The sequence below is a fragment of the Peromyscus leucopus genome, chromosome 16_21 (assembly GCF_004664715.2).
Source record: "Peromyscus leucopus breed LL Stock chromosome 16_21, UCI_PerLeu_2.1, whole genome shotgun sequence".
Lineage (NCBI taxonomy): Eukaryota > Metazoa > Chordata > Mammalia > Rodentia > Cricetidae > Peromyscus > Peromyscus leucopus.
Window position 1 is genome coordinate 5,884,239 of NC_051084.1, and position 13,355 is coordinate 5,897,593.

At 49.6% G+C, this 13,355-nt stretch overlaps 1 protein-coding gene across 2 annotated transcripts in view; it reads left to right on the forward strand.

Moving 5' to 3' along the window:
* Nucleotides 1-12,689, forward strand: part of Bicral (BRD4 interacting chromatin remodeling complex associated protein like) — a 63,096-nt gene extending 50,407 nt beyond the window's left edge. For both annotated transcript variants that reach the window (XM_028887177.2, XM_037200005.1), the window contains exons 7-12: nucleotides 851-951; nucleotides 3,201-3,259; nucleotides 4,215-4,360; nucleotides 5,338-5,432; nucleotides 6,247-6,349; nucleotides 9,039-12,689. In XM_028887177.2, the coding sequence (XP_028743010.1) occupies nucleotides 851-951; nucleotides 3,201-3,259; nucleotides 4,215-4,360; nucleotides 5,338-5,432; nucleotides 6,247-6,349; nucleotides 9,039-9,820 (1,286 nt within the window). In that variant the 3' untranslated portion in view covers nucleotides 9,821-12,689. The remainder of the gene's footprint in view (nucleotides 1-850; nucleotides 952-3,200; nucleotides 3,260-4,214; nucleotides 4,361-5,337; nucleotides 5,433-6,246; nucleotides 6,350-9,038) is intronic.
* Nucleotides 12,690-13,355: the final 666 nt, after the last annotated feature.

The following is a 13,355-nucleotide window of genomic DNA, read 5'->3' on the forward strand; positions in this document are numbered from 1 at the left end:
TTCCTGCAGCTGCAGGGCTCCATCACTTGTGAGGTAGAGCATACCGCTCAGAAAGAAAAGAGCACTTCTGAATTACGAGACATTGGATTGTATAGAAGGGATGAGCTCTGGTTTTGATGAGCAAGGCTCACAGACCTTTGTAATTGGCCCCATGTTCTCTGTGAGTGTGTGTTCAGAGGTCCCACTCTCCAAACTGGAAACATGGAGGTTGTATCCTGTCTTAAGGCACTTAACGCCTGCTGGACTCCATTCTCACTAAGAGTAAAAGCAGCCTTTTGTCTGCGACTTCATATAGTAACTGTTCTTACCGCTCCACACATGATCAGATGGGGGGGGCCTAGAGCGTCCTGCTGAGCTCCCCCTCTGGGCCTCCTTCCTGCAGGTGTAGTTTGGAGTTCTGAAGTACTGGCAGATTACAGGCTGAGGCCTATTTCTCAGACCATAGACAACTAAAAACTGCATGTGGCATTCACAGTTCTGTTTATTATCATGGATTAAGTTGGGTCTATTTGTTGCCTCCTCAGAGTTTAATAGCACCGACCTCTGCCTCCATAGCTAATAGATCAGAGTGTCCCCGCTCCCTTCCTCCCGACAGGGTTTCGTCAAGAAATCCCTTTCAAGCTGGGTATGGTGGTCCACACCTCTAATCCCAGCACTCTGGAGGCAGAAGCAGGATAATCTCGGTAAATTCAAGGCCATCCTTATCTACTTAGCAAGTTCCAGGCCAGCCAGGACTACATAGTGAGACCTTGTCTCAAAATAACAAAGAAAGAAGCCCCTTTCAGAATGCACATACTGGACCCGACTGTCTGTCTCTGATAAGCTCTGTCTTCTACATTCGTTCTAATAGGACAGGATTCTGGAAGCAAAGTTATGCCAGCATCCTTGGGGACCGCACAGCCACAGCAGGAAAACTCAGTTGGATCCTCCCCTAGCCAGACAACTGTGCAGGTAGGAGGCGGCTTGCATGTCTGCAGCGGCCCTTCGTGGCTGGAAAGGAGGATTGTGTAGTCTCAAGAAGATTGGTAGTTGGTGTCCAGCACTGTGCATGCAGCCAGTCTGTCTCCAGGGGCATGCAACCGTTCCCAGGAGGCCAGGCCTGGTCACATTCATGTTTCCAGGATGAATCTTTCTCAACTATTCCTGACATGTTTCTGGTGCCTCATGAATCCTTCATAGATCAAGGGCTGGAGTGTTGTGGAGCACCTGCCTAGTGTGTGCAAGGCCCTGGGTTTGCTATCTAGCAGTGGTGCACGCACGTTTGCACACACACATGCACACACAGACACAAAGCACACACCAGTACCCTACACATAGCAGACACTACACCAAGTAAATGAATGCACTCACCGGGGTGTGGGCTGCCCTGGCTGGCACTGTCAGCTTGACTCAGTGCATCGTCGGAGAGGAAAGCCTCGCCTGAGGAACTGCCCAGCTCAGATTGGTCTGTGGGCGTGTCTGAAGGGATTGTCTGGATTGTCCTTTCTGATGGGGGCCCAGCACACCATGAGTGATGCTGTTTTCTGGGCAGGTGACACTGAGCTAAGTCTAAGCTAGAGAACAGCCAGCAAGCAGTGTTCTTCATGGTTCCTGCCCTGACGTCCTTCAGTGATGGACGGTGGCCTGAGAGTGCAAGCCACATAAGTCCTGTTCTTCCCTAATTTGCTTTTGCTCGGAGATCTTACCAGAGCAACAGAAAGGAAGCTGGAACAGGGCTAGCTTGGGTGTAAAGTAGTTACCTAGTCTGTGCGAGGCCTCAGGATTGATCCCCAACAGTGACACACACACACACACACACACACACACACACACACACACACACACACGCGCGCCCACATATACACACATGCACACACATATACACACATGCACACACATATACATACATGCACACACATATACATACAGACATACACACGCACACGCATACACACACACACACACACACACACACACACACACGCACGCACGCGCACACACACACACGCACGCGCGCACGTACGTACGCACCCCAGTAGCTAACATATGCTGGACACATAAAAGCTGCACACATAGGGTTGGGGTTTGTAGTTCTTCTGTCGTTTATGGGACAAAGAACTTGGCAAGCAGCTTGAGGAAGGAGGGGTTTGGCTCACACTTGAGAGTGTAGGCCCTGGGGACGGCACGGTAGCAGGAGTGTGAAGCAGGGGTGGGGTTGTGTCTGCAGGCAGGAACAGGAATGAATGCTGTCACATCCTCCTTACTCAGCCCAGGACCCCAGGGCATGGGGTAGTGCCACTCAAAATCAGGGTCTCTCTTCACACCCTCCCTCCCAGGTGTGCCCAGAAGTTACTTTCTGAGGGGATTTGGGATCCTCTCCAGTTGATAGTCCAAAATGACCATCACGAGGGTGTAACTCAGTAGTTAGCATTTGCTTAACATGCGTACAGCCCGGGGTTCAGTCCCCAACACTGCACAAAGGAAAAATCACAACAGTCATCATGTCAGAAGTGGCTGTGGTACCACAGGTTTGTGACCAACCTGATCTACACAGTGCCTTCCAGGACGGCCAGGTGTACATAGCAAGACTCAAAAAGCAAGCAGTGTGTCTGTTCATTGTGATGGGAGGTTTGTTTGTATATAAGGACAAGACATGAATGCATGGAATAGCCATTTCTGTGGTCTTTTGACCTACCTTTGTGCCATATAAATCTCAAGGCATTTCACACTACTAGTCTTGAAAAGGAAGGGAAGCTATTTTGTGTCTAGCTTTCTAAGACCTTGGTTCTTCCTCAAAATTTGCTGATTAATAGCTTGCTGGAAATTACTGTACAGCTTTCTGTAGACTTAACCCTGGTACTCTTTTTTTTATTTTTTTTTTTTAAGATTTATTTATTTATTATGTATACAGCATGTATGACTGCAGGCCAGAAGAGGGCACCAGATCTCATTACAGATGGTTGTGAGCCACCACGTGGTTGCTGGGAATTGAACTCAGGACCTTTGGAAGGGCAGTCAGTGCTCTTAACCTCTGAGCTATCTCTCCAGCCCCCTAACCCTGGTACTCTTGACTACAAGGAAGTCGGCCATGATTGCTTGTTTGAGTTTTCAGCACAACGCATTTGAAGTCTTTGTTGATAGGTAACGGGAATCACTTGGAGCATAGCAGCCTTTATCTATAACTGTATTTTGTGATTTTTTTTCCCGTGTTCTGTTATTAGGTGGACGGTCATTCGGGACAGAAAAGGCCTGCCGCCAAACAGCTGACTAAAGGAGCTTTGTAAGTTGTGCTTCGGAAGGCCAATTAATTCTCAGTTTTTCTCAGGGTGTCTTAGGGTCCCTTGTTTTCATTAAACACACCACACACCTCACTATAATGGTGAGTTTGTTAACCTTTTTTAAAATGGGCTTTGAATGACTCACACCTTTAATCTCAGCACGTGGGAAGCAAAGACAAGTGGATCTCTGGGTTTCTGTGAGTTCAAGGCCAGCCTGATCTACACAGTGAGACCCTGTCTAAAAAACCACTTTTTCTTTTAAAGAAATTTGAGAGCTGGGGAGATGTTAGTTAGTTGTCAAAGGTTTGCTCTGCAAGCGTGAAGATGTGAGGGTTCAATCCCTGACCCATGTTCAACAAGCCAGGCACAGCAGCTAGCCCTCTAATCCCAGACTGGGAGGCAAACACAGGTGGAACCCTGGGCATCTCGGGCTGGCCAGTCCAGCCTGCTTAGCCAGTTGTTGGCACCCAAGAGAACCAGTCTTCAAAACACAAGGTTGAGGCCCATTGGATGACTCAGCAGCAGAAAGGTGCTTGCCGCCAAGCCCAGTGGGCTGAATTTGATCTCTGGGGCCCACACATGCAAGGGGAGATCGGACCTTTACATGAGTGCCTTGATGCACGGGCACACTCCCACAAGGGGTGGACGTGTGTCGGTGACTTTGAAAATCTCTTCCTGCAGTTGCTTTCATCAGGACCTGTAAATAGATGAGACAAAGTGCACTGTTTGCTCTTTGGCTCTTGAAGAGAATGCCTGTCTCTGTGAACAGCCGCACACTGATGCCTGGTGGGAACAATGTGTTCTTGAGGTCAGGGTCATGGGAATAATATACAGACTAAAAGTGTGGAGAATGCAGTGCCCCTGTGCTGTAGAAATGAACGGCATTGCTAATAAATGGTTTGACTAATCGATTTCCTGAGGTGGCCTTACCTGACCATCGCTGCTTCTCCTTCAAAGCATCCTGCAGCAGCTACAGAGGGACCAAGCCCACGCTGTGACACCTGACAAAAGCCAGTTCCAGTCACGGAGCGACACAGTGCAGAGACTGCTGTCCTACCACGTGTGCCAGGGCTCCACGCCCACGGAGGAAGACCTGAGGAAAGGTGAGCGCCACGGCCCTAGGGTGTAACTGGTTTCCTGCTTCCTCAATGCCCCAGCCCGTGGGTAGGGCTGTGACTTGTTCTTAATAGTCCATGACGGGATCTCCAGCTGTTGACAGGGGCAGCAGTGACGCAGTCCAGGCTGCCGACTGTGGTGGGATGACCTTCTCCCAGGTCCTTGCAGGGCACATGAACTTGACCCTGACTGTTGTACCAGGAACAAGTTAGCTCCCTGGGGTCCCAATGTAAGTGTCAGGCCTTGTCTGGACTTCAGGAAACTGACAAGATTAGGGACAGAGCCCCTTCTCCAGCCCAAGAACCCCACCCGTTCTAGCACCTGTACCGGTTGTCTGTCTAAGTCCAGTAGCGGGGATTTGGTGCCACCCCACTTTCCCTCCCCCACCCCAAGCCCTCCAGGATATCATCTTCCTCCACTCCCACTGGTCTTGATCCTTCCAGGGTCTCCTGACCCACTGGGGCTTCCGGGGAGTCTCAGGAGTGGCTTCCAGAGTCAGCAGTAAAGCGCTGTGAGGATTCTGAGGAAGGGTGAATTGGAAAATGGGACATTTCTCCAGACTGAAAGTCAAAACCCAGAGCTTGAGATCGTGACCCGCAAGGGGTTGTGGACTGGTGTGTGTCTTCCCAGGCTGACAATCGGACTTGACTTGTTCAGCTCTTTCTGTCTGCCCTGCTTCTGGGAAGGAACAGAGCTGAGGGAACCAGCTCATGAGCTGTCCAGTGCTCTTCCGTCGTGGTCTGCTCAGAGCAGCGATAATGGGCTGTTGGTTTCCCGGGCTGAGTTCCCCACCACACACAGTGCAGGGACGTCAGGCATCTGTCTGCAGCGTGCTTAAGCAGAGAAGGCTAATCAAGGGGGTGTCCGGAGGGTGTCCCGCTACGGGTAGGTTGTGGGAGTGTCGGTGCCGGTCTCAGGAAACAGACCCGCCTCTCTGATCGTTTTCTCTCTCTCTTTTTTTTAGTGGACAATGAATTTGAAGAAGTCGCCACTCAACTCCTCAAAAGGACCCAAGCGATGCTGAACAAATACAGATTCCTGCTCCTAGAAGATGCCATGGTAAAAGTGTGCTCCCAGCATGGCTGCCTGAGCAGTTCAGCTGGCCCCGAGGCACAGAGAGATGGTTCAAGGCCTTCCACACCCAGACCGTAGTTTATAAAGAGAGATGTTTGTGGTTGGAGGAAAACTTCACACTTAGCGATCACTGAGAGTGATGGCAGCAGATGTCTTTGACAACCATTTCTGATTAAAAAAAAACAAAACTTCTGAGCCATCTAATACGACTACCTCACAGGCATGGTGGCACACACTTTTAATTCCAGCTCTCAGAAGCAGAGGCAGGTAGATCTCTGTGAATCCAAGGCTAGCCTGGTCTACAGAGTGAGTTTGAAGCTAGCCAAGATTACATAGTGAAACCCTGTCTCTAAAAACCAGCTCAGGTACTGGTGGTGGCACACACCTTTAATCCCAGCACTAGGGAGGTAGAGGCAGGTGGATCTCTGTGAGTTCCAGGACAGCCAGGGCTATAAAGAGAAACCCTGTCTTGAAAAACTAAAATAAATAAGTGAAAACCAGTTCTATCATTTGAGAAAGGACTATTTACAGCTGGTCGTGGCTTGTGACTATAATCCCAGCAGATGGGAAGCTGAGGCAGGATGATCACTACAAGTTTGAGGCCAGCCTAGGCTACATGGGACTGACTGAAAACAGCAGCAAATGTCATAGCTTCCTTTGTGTAGCCCATGTGTGATGATGGAACTCTAGAGTATCTAGACGCCAAACTCTGACTTCTCGTTGCTCATTTAGTGCCCACACACAGTGGTCACTGTCCCTTGATAAGAGCATCTGAAGTGACTGGCTCTCTCCTTTTCAGAGGATCAACCCCTCTGCTGAGATGGTGATGATTGACAGGATGTTCAACCAGGAGGAAAGAGCTTCCCTGTCTCGGGACAAGCGGCTGGCGCTCGTGGATCCTGGTAAGAAATGTCAGGGTACAGGTCTGGGGGAACAGCCCTGATAGTCCCTGAGCAGTGTGGCCTTTGGGAAGGGAGAACAGCTAACGCAGTTGAGAGCGGTCGGTGACCATCCCAAGAGTGTCTCTGGTCTACAAAATCCAAATGGAATTTTACATTCCGTTAAATGACTGCTTTTCCCTGTTCAACTTCGAATCCTAGTCATGCTAATCTGTGAGAATAAAGAAGTCAGAGGCTTCTCGGTGTCTAAGGAAACCCCAGGGAAGCAGGGCACGGGGGTTGTAGTGCCTGTGCAGGTACTTTTCTCTGTCCCACCCCGTGAGCATTTTAGAGTCTCCAAACCTGCCCCCACTTGTGTTTGTTCTCGTTTGCTTAGACAGAGTCTCACTGTGCAGCCCTGGCTGTCCTGGAACTAACTCATTATGTAGACCAGGCTGGCCTCAGACTCACAGGGCCTGTCTCTGCCTCCTGAGTGCGGAGATTAAAGGTGTGCGCCATTACACCCAGCTCCAAATCTGTCCTTTTAAATCTTATGCTAAAAATTTTCTCTCTGCTCAGTTGCCCATGTTGCTCTCAAGTTCATGTGTCTAAAGTGATGCTCCTGCCTCTGTCCCCTGAGTAGCTGAGATTAGAAGCTGTAAAGTCATAAACACCATAGTAGTCCAGGGATCATAAATCTCACCTGTATTTATACCATCTAAAAATGGTTTGAGAAGTCACATGCTAGAAAGGATTTCATATTCTGATGTTCTTTTTTATTTTATTCTAGCATGTTTTTTATTTTAAAAATGTGTGTGTGTGTTTGTATGACAGAGAGAGAGAGAGAAAGAGAGAGAGAAAGAGAGAGAGCTCGAAAGGGGGCCCCCAAATGCATGTGCCCGTCAGACGACAGCTTGTGGGTCCCAGAGCTTGAACTCGGGTCATCAGACCTGGTGGCAAGCTCCTGAAGTCACTGAGCTGTTTAAGATTTAACTTAAATGTAAGTGTGTGTGTGTGTGTGTGTGTGTGTGTGTGTGTGTGTGTGTGCGTGCGCGCGCGCACAGGTATGGGTGCCCACAGAGGCCAGAAGAGGGTTTTGGATGCCCTGGAATTGGAGTCACAGGCAGTTGTGACCCCCACACGTGGGTGCTGTGAGCTCAGGTCCTCTGGAAGAGCAGCAAGCACTCTTAACCACTGAGCCGGCTCTCCAGCCCCTGGAGTTTTTATCTGATTTTAATCTTTAGAATAATATTTGACTACGTTACCTTGATAATTTAGTGGATTCATTTACCTGGGGTAGCTGCTTTGATTTTATTCTCCTCCAATGTCTTGTCTTTTTCTTTTCTTAATTGTTTAAACTTTTATGTGTATGGTTGTTTTACCTACCTGTATGTGTGTATGCTGCATTCATACCTGGTGCTCACAGAGCCCAGAAGAGGGCATCAAATCCCCAGGACCTGGAGTTACATTTGGTGGTGAGCCACCGTGTGGCTGCTGGGATCTAAACCAAAGTCCTCTGCAAGAGCAGACAGTGCTCCTATCTTTTTTTCCTTAAGTTTTTGTTGTTGCTTTGGTTGTTTATTTGTTGAGCTCTGCTGCTCAGACTAGGCCAGAACTCATGATATAACTCAGACTGGCTTTGAACTCATAGTAATCCACCTGCCGCAACCTCCCAAGTACTGTATTACAGGCGGGTCCACCATGCCTAACTCTTCCTTATTGGTACATAAATATCAAGGTTCTGCTTTAGGCCTGCTTTGGCTCAGGAGGTTTACAAATATAATGTGTGGACTGATAGGCTAATGGACACATCTGGAAGAAATACTGTGTATGTACCAGGAGCCTCACGTCCTTCTAAAGAGGACATTAGAGGATCTGTTTCTATCCCTTTCTGAGAGACTGAAATCTGTGCCTTTGGTAAATGAGCTTCTGATAACCACGCCACTCTGTCATCATTGTCACACCCTGAGGAAGCAGGCAGTGTCTGTCATGTGGAGCCCTTGTCACACTTTAGCCAACTCTGTCCCCGGGAGCTCCCGTTTGGAGGTGTGCTGTGTGCTCTGTGCTTTGGAGATGGAATCGCTTCTTCCTTAGAGCCTGCTGCTGTAGCCTCAGGTCCTCGCAAAGGCTTCCCCTGGCATTCCCTGGCTCCCGGAACCTGACGAGGGTGCGGCCCATACACTCGGACATGGCCCCTCCATGGCCGGTGTCCTTCCAAAGGGATGTCGTTTCCTGTGCCTTTGGGCCGTTAGTTTCATGATGGGGGGCGGGGAGATCTGGGGGAAGCGGCCCAGCCCTCACACCTGGCTGTAAGCGCCCTTATGCAGAGCCGAAGGGCGCCCACCCCCTTGGCACAAAGGCTGCTCTAAGGAACGAAGCAGGTTGAAGCCATGACTTTTATCCTCAGAACAGCAGTTAACCAAAGGAAAATGGAGGGACAGGCATGTCGCCCTCTTGGTGGAGCGCCTCCTTTGAGTGCACAAAACCCTGGGTTAAGCTCCCCGAGTAGAAGCTGGCCCCGAGCCTGGGCTGCTCTGAGAAGATGCCCCTTGGTTAAACTGTCTCTGCATGAGTCTGTGGAAGTCCTGGGCGGGCAGGCGGGAGGAGCAGAAGCCCTAGTGGCCAAGGGACTGCTCTCCGCTCCTAGTTAGGGGGCTTGTCGTGGGCCAGGCCTCACTTTGACCATTAAAGCTCTTTCCCATCTCATTCCCAGAGGGTTTTCAGGCCGATTTCTGCTGTTCCTTCAAACTTGACGAGGCTGCCCCCGAGACACCACTGGACAGGAGTGACCAGCATCGCAGCAGAACCAGCTCGCTGCATCAGGGGCCCAGGGCCCAAAGCAGAGACCGAGCCAAGCCGGGCATGGCAGAAGCCGCGAATCATGACCAGTTTCATCTAGTGCCTAACCACGCCGTGGTCTCTGCAGAGGGAACCATTGCTAAAAAGTCGGAAGGCCACGGGAGAACACTGAAATATGACAAAGGGGGCTTAGGCCAGTACCGGGGCGCACCTGAGGACAAGGGCAGCCGGAGGGACCCCGCCAAGGCCAGCGGGTGCTCTCCAGGCCCCGAGGGCCACCGCAAGACTATGCCCAGGCCGGACCATGGCTCCGAGAGCAAGCTCCCGGGCACGCTGGCCAGCTCGCACCTGGAGATGCCGTGCCTCGACTCCTTCCAGGACAAAGCCCTGAGGAATTCCCCAAAGAATGAGGTTTTACACACAGACATCATGAAAGGGTCGGGTGAGCCCCAGCCGGATCTCCAGCTCACCAAGAGCCTGGAGAAAACCTTTAAGAACATTCTGGAACTCAAGAAGGCGGGGCGGCCGCAGAGCGACCCCGCGGCCAGCGGCGCCGTGGACCTTGACTTCCCCAGCTTTTCTCCAATGGCTTCGCAGGAAAACTGCCTGGAAAAGTTCATCCCGGACCACAGTGAAGGCGTTGTAGAAACGGACTCGATTTTAGAAGCCGCTGTAAATAGTATCCTTGAGTGTTAGTAGCAGCCGCCCTCCCCAGACCCCGCCCCGGACCAGTTACATTCTCTCCCAGCAAAGCAAATGGAAACGTCTCCTGTCTCCAGCCTGCTTGGTCCTCCATCACAGGCTATCCTTTCTAATCTCGACCCTGTTCTTTTGAAGAGCAATACACGTCGTCGTGGCTGCAGGGAGACCCTCAGTAAACCCATCTCTCTCGAAGGCAGCCCGATAGGCCCCACACATTTCAAGTGTGACGAAAGTGCTTATGGCCATTGTTGTCGTTCGTTTCCTTGTTTTGTGGTTTGTTGGTTTTTTAGCACTGTCACTCGATGAGACCACAGTACACTTGGCCCTGGGTAAAATTTTGACAATCATAAGTCATTTCAAAAGAACAGACTTATTAAAGAAAAATCAAACAGGACTGATAGAAGCTACTTTTTTAAAGAATTTCTCACTGCAGCTCTAATCTAGTGGTTTTGTTTTTGTTTGGGGAAAAGGGTATTTGTGAAGGGAAGTCCGCATGACTCCTCCATGCTCTCTGAGCAGTGGGGGCCAGTTGCTCTGCCTGGAACCCCACGGCCCTGGCCAGCTAAGAGGGCTGTAGCATAGACGCAGAGCATTTGTAGCCCTGGCTCTTGAACATCCGAGTGTTTACTGATGCTGCTGAAGCAAAACTACCCTTGTCTTCAGCACATCCATGTTGACTTCCGTCTGAGAAAGATCTGTTCTTAGCCCAGGTATACAAGCTCTGCCGAGCTCAAGGGGGAACAGTGGGAACCAGTTCAAAGGTAGCAGCGAGCAGGCTGGGGAGGCTGCTGGAGCCGCCAGGGTCGCAGTGCATGTAACTTGAAAGAGTTTGCATTTTATAATCGGGTGAAGTCAGCATACCTTGTGTCTTTGTTGCTGAATTCTGTTTCGTTAACCTCTTTACGTCCTCGCCCTCAGCAAATAGCCAAGCCTCAGGAGTGCTGGCACCCAGAACTGTCTTCTGTTTTTTCAGTTTAAACTTTGGAAGGGGTCTCTGGCCTTCTTTGTGCTTCCTGTTTCTGAGAACAGTAGTCAGCACTGGCATTGGTCATTCCCGACACAGTAAACCAAGGGCAACAGCTGGCATGTCACCACGGAAAGAGAGGACCGACCCCCACGTGGGTGGCCCACGTTCACGGTAGCCAGCCTTCCCATTTCCCCTCGTGGGCCTGTCCCAGGGCATGATGTTTCTGTTACGGCTTTCATTCTCCACGTCATAACCATTGCAGGGAAAGTCAGGTCCCGGGCCGTGTTTCCACACGCTGCTCCTGCCACAGCACACCTGTCTCACCCTCTGTTCATCCCCCAGCTCTGTAAAGGCACCCATTGATCTCCACATTACTAGATCCCCAAATGGAGTTGTTCCCGTGGTCATCATGTTGAGTGTTTCTCTTCCAGACTGGCCTGCAGTGGAAAGGAAGGGTTTTGATTTTTTCAAACAACACAGCAACAGTCTAGGCATGTTGGCACACACCTGTAATCCCAGCAGTCAGGTGGCCGAAGCAGGAGAGTCACAAGTTCAAGGCCAGCTTGGTCTACATAACACACCCCTGTCTTTAAAACAAAAGAAAAGAAATTGAGCAACAGCAGACTGTATGTTCCCTCTTTACCCCACTGTCCACTACATCAAGAAGCCCTGTGAGACAGCCAGTCTTCCAGAGAGCCTTGCACCCTCTCCCAGCCCATAGCCCAGCCCGTCAAACTAGGAGAGCCTGGCTATCTTAGAGTTACCCTTTTTTCCTATTTGTGCCAATGTCCAAGATGCTGACTTCCCGCCTGTATTATAACACATTAGAAAGATGAGTTGTTTGCCAGTTAGAATTCTCTGTTTGGGCCACCCTGGGTTAACAGCCTGCCCTGATCCCTCTGATGTCACAGGCTCTTCTCATAGCCTCCTGGTTGCCTAATTCAAGATGGCCCCTGGACGCCTGCCTGCCCATGGCTACTAATGAATTACATGAATTATTGCAAATCAGTGGATCTTGAGACAAGAAAAGTCTCGTGTGTATTTGTTACCTCCTTCCTCCTCCTCCAACCCCTCCTACCCCAACCCTAGCTTTCCTATTTGTCAAAGTACAGGGCTTCTAAGCCCTAACATTGGTCCCACAGTGGAAAGCCTAACGTACCAAAATGAAACTTGTAAATTTTTGTGTCCTTGTATGTAAGTTTACTTTTTATGGAGGAAAGACTCTGGATAATGACAAATGAAGATTACAAAATGTATTTTACCCCTGTGATTAGGTTACACCACGCGGGTCCTAACTCATGGACGAGCGCCCTCTGGCGAAGGGAAGCACCTGCCCCAGTGGCCAGCATTTGGTGTTTAGGTTCATTAGTCAGTTGAGTCCTTGTGCTCAGTAACACAAATCACTTTTTCTTTTCTTTGTTTTTAATCTGTTTGTCGTTGTGGGAAAGTATGGATTTGTTATTACGCATTGATTTTCTGTGTCCTTAAGTACTGCCTAAAGATGAAGCGAATTTTGAACTGGCAATTACGAAAAGGAAATCCTTTAGCTCTGGAGAATTTAGTCGACTCTGTTAGATTAGGGAGGCCTCACAGGCTGGCCGGCGCAGAGGACGGTCACTCACTGTCAGTGTGGTGTGGGCTTTATTCGCTTAAATACTTCATTTGTATAGTATGTCTCACTTGAAATTGCTTTGTATACATTTTGTAAAAATATTTATAAAATGTTTTGTAAAAAAAAAAAAAAAAGTATAACAAATTGCAGTTTATTTTGTTATGTTGGATAAATACTGTTAAACCAGTCAGTACCTATATTGTTAATCCATGGTTAGGAAATGTTCAGTTGGAGATTACAAAATGAAACAACCATCGCAATACAGCCAAAGATCTGGGAAACTGCGTCACTCTATTGTCTTGATTTTGTAACTACGATTGGCTCTGTCCCAGACAAGAGGAAACGTTCAGTGGGCTTCTGTGGAGACATTGAACACATCAGAAAGCCTCCAGGGAGAGGACAGCCTCTCAACTTCCGCTTCTCCGCAGTGACAGGTTAAACCAAGTTGTGAGTGAAGTTGCCCCCCCCCCCCCCACTGCTCACCTGGGTCCTTAGCTAAGGAAGGAAAGTCGGGATCATTTCGGATGGCATCAGTGGGCCTGTGCAGGAGGGTGGTTTGGTTTTGTTATGTTTTTTCAGTAGTCATATCAAGGAGAAAGCTAAGGGGTGATAAGATTAACTCATTTAACACTCCAGAATGAACACCTTTCTCTTTGGTTCCTCAGTTAACCAGATTGTAGTGAGAACACTTTCTGGGGTCCTCTCTGTGACATCAGCCCTAGGAGGCCTTTCTGAGTTCCCTCACAAATGTGACTTAGACCTACAGATTTTTCTCCACTCTGGGGCCTTAGAATTTACCCTCACACTCCTTGGGGGATTTGGAAGTAAAAGTTGGGCAGTGTGTGCTGAGGAACCAGCTCAGTTAACAGAGTGCTTACCTACCTCGAGCTAAGTCCCGGGTTCGATCCCCACCACATAAACTCTAGGCATAGGGATGCCTGCCTGTAGCC